The 5,304-nt window shown below is 32.6% G+C and overlaps 1 protein-coding gene across 1 annotated transcript; it reads left to right on the top strand.

Annotated features, from left to right (window-relative positions):
• The first annotated feature begins 575 nt into the window (after positions 1–575).
• Positions 576–1,830, top strand: LOC106663200 (DNA-directed RNA polymerase II 16 kDa polypeptide). Its single transcript, XM_014387859.2, has 4 exons — positions 576–1,119; positions 1,299–1,479; positions 1,531–1,626; positions 1,697–1,830. The coding sequence occupies exons 1-4, from the start codon at positions 1,065–1,067 to the stop codon at positions 1,773–1,775; spliced, it is 411 nt and encodes a 136-aa protein (XP_014243345.1). The 5' UTR covers positions 576–1,064; the 3' UTR covers positions 1,776–1,830.
• Positions 1,831–5,304: the final 3,474 nt, after the last annotated feature.

Here is a 5,304-nt window from a genome sequence, read left to right as displayed (position 1 = left end):
TTCATGTTTTTAGGCTTAAATCTAATGGTACACATGGGGGAGGGGGTTTACCCTAAAATAGTAGGTTACGAATCTGTTTACAATCCTTTAGGATGTTTAATTTATCAAAAGGTTATAACTGTGTAAAATATGGGGGTATAATTGAATATTCAAATCAATATCCAACGAACAGTTATACTTATACTTGTGTTTTCAGCCTAAAAATAGGATGTTATTATTTAGGTTTCAAAACAATCTAAAACCGACCGGTTAAACTTGCGTTTTAAGCCCAAAATAGTAGGTTATAATTGAGGTCGACCTTTAACTATAAAGTTAAATTTGTCTTTTTAGCCTAAATTAGAGGTTATAAATGTGGTTTCAAGTCCTAAATCAACTGGTTATACTTGCGTTTTTCGTATAAAATAGTAGAATACAATTAAAGTTTTAATCTTAAACTATAAAATTAAATTTGTGATTTTAGCCTTAAATAGGAGGTTATAACTGACGTTTCAAATCTTAAATCAATTGGTTATATATGTTTTTGCTTAAAAAAGGGAGGTTATAATTGAGGTTCCCAATCCTAAATCCGTTGGTTATACTTGTGTTTTTAGCATAAAATACTAGGGTATAACTAAACTTTTAATCTTAAACTATACATTTAAATTTGTGTTATCATAATAAAGGAATATTGGTACGCTTTTAATCTCATTACACGAGGACAAATAAGTTAATAATTGAAGTAAAATTTTAAAAAAAATTTCGTTGGTATGTTATGACTTCTTACTGTTTGCCTCCTTTTAAGAGATCCTTGAAGTTTTTTTCCTTTTTGACAACATTTATCGATAGCCGAGGAATCAAAATGAGCTTTTTTTAGACTACGCGGTTTTGAAATAAGCCGGTTTTCTTCTTTGGCCGATGTTGACGGCGCTCTGAGCTTGTAACTTTATCAGGAGGTTACTCTGCTTCCCAGGTTTCCGTGTTTTTTGGCGTCTGCTACTTTCGTACTTTCCAACTTGAAACTTTATTCTCTATTCTCTATGAGTTTTTAATGTTTATGCTGTGAATTGAGTAAGGAATATTTAATAATGAGCTACGTCGAGATTGTCGAGGAAGACGCGGCCGATTTGCGCTTTCCAAAGGGTAATTTTGACTTTTCAATTTTTTTTTTTTTAAGTTGGTTGGCTGTTGGTTTTGTTTGCCAAAAAAAGTGTATAAATTCACTTTATTACCGTGTAATTAGGTTCAGGATTGACGAAGGATCGACTTAAACTCTAGGTTTGCGTTGTGTTTGTTAAATTTTCACTCGTCTCTTTCCATAGAGTTTGAAAACGCCGAGACCCTTCTCATATCTGAAGTGCACATGCTCCTGGCCCACCGCAAGGCGCAGAACGAGAGCGCAGAAGAGGAGCAGGAGTTCTCCGAGGTCTTCCACAAGACGGCGACATACACTGAGAGGTTCCGCAAGTTCAGGAACAAAGAGACAATTGCCTCCGTGAGGAAGTAAGAGCCTATTTTGCAAACTGAACGTCCCGATATTAATCCATACTTTAGCCTGTTGACACAGAAGAAACTGCATAAATTCGAGCTCGCTTCGCTTGCCAACCTCTGCCCTGAGATGCCAGAAGAAGCAAAAGCACTCATCCCTAGGTTTTTTCTTTGAAATATTTATTTTATCTTATTAGATTATTTCAAATTTAAAAAAAAAATCAATTTTTAGCCTGGAAGGACGTTTCGAAGACGAAGAACTAAGGCAGATCTTGGACGACATCCAGACGAAACGGAGTCTTCAATATTAAATTTCCTACATTAAATGTCCTATATTATAATTTTATATTTATTTTCTTTATTATCGTAAATATAAGATGTACGTTGTATATTTTTTATATTTTTATTTTATTATGATTTGTCAAATTCTTGCATTTTCTCGTGGGACCTCCTTCAAGAGACAAAAATGGGGACCATACAGGCGATGTGGAGGGCTATTTTATGGATTTTGGTAATTTAATTAATTTTTAATAACAATGAAGCGGGGTTGCTCGAGTATCGAGGGACCCCGGGAAGCGAATATGCAAGAGGATGAGGGGGCTTATTTTTGGAACAGAGAGTTCTTATGAATTTTCCAAAAGGAAAGAGAACCGGCGGTAAGATAAGCTTAATCATAAGGTTAGGCTTATGTTTTGTTCCCTAAAATATTAGGCTATAAATGAGGTTTCAATTAAAAATCCAAAAGTGTGTGGTGTTTAGTGACTGATAATTAATGATTATTTAGAGATCGTGAGATGCGGTCTGATGTGATGTAGGTGTAGAAAAACATTTTCTTTATCGTGCCAACGTTTCGGCCTTTATTGAGATCATCTTCAGGGTCTGTGATTTATAAACATTGTTTACATTATACAGTACGTGTAAGATGTGAAAATGAATTTATACAATGATGTATACAATGTAGAAATTTTAGGTTTAGAAATTTCTATATTGTGAAAATTCATTTTCAAATCTTACATGTATTTGCATAATTTAAACAATGTTTATAAATCCCAGGCCCTGAAGATGATCTCAATAAAAGTCGAAACGATACTATAAAGAAAAAGTTTTTCAAAACCTACATCTCACGATCTCTAATCTTTAAAAAAAGTAACAATCTGACTCAGCCATCCCTACCAAAAATGAATCTTTAGATTTTCGTTGGTTGCCATACACTGGTGAAATATCTTTGAAATATCAAAACAGAAAAAGGTAAAATTCTTAAACCAAGTTTTAGAGCAGCTTTTAATGGTACGCATTCACTTAAAAACATTCTCTCAAAACCAACAACTTGTCAAAAAACGGTTTACCAACTGTAACCAAGTGTAATGATTGCTATAATAAATATATATAACAAAGTGGCAGAGAAAATAAAACGAGAGTTAAAACACTTGCCTATGCCAACAAATTTTCTGAATTTAAGGATCATCTAATCTTAACAGTTTCAACAAAGGAAGGAAACTAGATTTGTAACTCATTCAACCTAATGGCGAGCGTTTAATGCTCAAAATTTGGGTCATTGCAAACAACAAATCTGAGTAGAACCATAATTTACAAAAAGGGAATATACATACTCACCCCACTTTCATAATTTCTTCTAATAGATCATAATTAAATTATAAACTAAATTAAAGAGACTACTATTGAGTGACCTACTTATTAGCACTGATGGACCAGAAAAGAGTGGCATTCTGAGGTGTATAAAAGGCAAGATGTGTATGGCGAACCTGGAGAATTGAAGGAAATATTGAATTTTAAAAATTTATGAAATAAATATTGAAAATTCTAGCAAATCCATCGAAAAATGTAATGCTATTTTACTCACCAATATGACTCAGTCGCACTGCACACTTAAAATAAAAATGAAACAACACTGCTTCTATGAAGTCTATTTGTATTAAAATTGAGGATAGTAGAACATTATTATCAGTTCACAATATCTTCAGTTTAGGTGAAAATGTAATTGTACTCAGTAGCAATCAAAGTTCAGTTTTTATATAGACTTAATGACCTAATATGTCTTCTTGTCACATAAATATGTTATGTTTGTACTATTTTCAACTAGGAATTGGGCCTATGTTCCAGAGTGATAATGTGGGCAAAATAATGGGATTTTCTTCCATTTCTTTGGCACAAAACCGATATTTACTTATATTTTTAATTAAATTTGATTTTTTAATAAAGTTCAGTTTTCAAAAACAAAAACTTCATCTAGTTGGAAAACCATATTTTTTGGGACTTGTAATGTTTTAAGTTAACTGTAGATCTCGCTAGGCTAGGCAGATAATGTTTTATTTCAGGAACGCTAATTCTATTAAAATGTGAATTTCATTTATTGCGGGCCAATTGTACTGAACCAAGATGATTAAATTGGCTTTTGGGGCACAAATATACACTAACATGCTCACTAACCTGGCTGCCAGCAGAGAAAGTTGACTTACACTTTGTAAATCTCTTCTGGGAAAAGAAAAAAAATTAAGTTAAAATCAGAAAATGGTAGACAAGGTACATATAAAAAATATATGTTATATAAATAAAATTTACCCTCTGAAGGCAAAAATCCCCGCCTTAAAACAGCAACGATGAACAAGCTAACTCTGTACACTGTTCAACACTCGCGGAAAAATTTAACGCACTGTTTAAATATCACTTTATGAAAATGTAAAAAGAAGGTGTAAAAACGGCTCAACACACCTATAAAAAGAAAACAGAACTGAATAAAGCATACAGTAAATTAAATGTGGTTTATACACAAAAGTTATTTATAAGATAAAAAAAATTGTATTAAATGAAACTTGTAAAAATACTAAGTAGAATCACCTATAAATAATTTAAAAACCTTTGTAATTTTTGTTTTAACCTTCAATGGCAATGAATTTTTTGTCAATCAGTAATATGTAGGTTTTTAATAGTGTTGACATAATAGAAAAGGTAACAAACATACAATATTGTACATTGTAATTAATTAAGGTTTTTAGTTGAGATGAAAAAAAGTTAATGGCACGAGCGGGATTCGAACCCATGATCTTCAGCTAGATACACCGCTGCTCTACCACTTGAGCTATCGTGACCTCGATCCACTCAGACATCAACTTCCTATCTCAACCCCACCTTATGAGTTTTCCCTCCTGTTTGCCATTTTTCCATTGTAATATATTAATTGGTCAAGCGGACCACAAAATTAGTGAATTTAATGAATTAAATGAAGTACACTTCACTAAAGCTCTCCGAGGCCATTTCATTTGTCGTTGAGAATCCAATCCGATTACATGACATTTGAAAAATGGCAAACAGGAGGGAAAACTCATAAGGTGGGGTTGAGATAGGAAACGGCATATTAGCCGAAGATCGTGGGTTCGAATCCCGCTAGTGCCATTAACTTTTTTTCACCTCAACTAAAAACCTTAATTAATTGTAATGTATTAATTGGTCAAGCGGACCACGAAATTAGTGAATTGTATATTGTGTGTGAATCATTGTTAAAAGGTCTCATTTCACAATAACAACATTTATGTAATATGATCAAATGCAGAAGTTATATTTGGATGTTGAACAGAAGTGTTAAACTTTTTTTTTTTTTTCAAATCTTGTTTTCAACATTAAAGTGATCAGGTGTGAGTAAAAAAGTTAATAACTTTCGTCAAACACTGAACTGCTGCTTCTTGAAGTTCAAATATCCAAGTGATAACATAGCTTTTGATTAATTTACACATCTCAAAAGGGCTAAAGTCATTAAAAATTGAATCCTTTGAATTTTTGGCCGTGGACAGAATGATATATTTTCTACACTATCCTCTACTCTTA

This window comes from Cimex lectularius, unplaced genomic scaffold, assembly GCF_000648675.2.
Source record: "Cimex lectularius strain Harlan isolate CLEC.00 unplaced genomic scaffold, Clec_2.1 scaffold14, whole genome shotgun sequence".
Classification (NCBI taxonomy): domain Eukaryota; kingdom Metazoa; phylum Arthropoda; class Insecta; order Hemiptera; family Cimicidae; genus Cimex; species Cimex lectularius.
The sequence above is the reverse complement of the archived record's forward strand: the minus strand, read 5'-3'. Positions and strand labels throughout refer to the sequence as shown.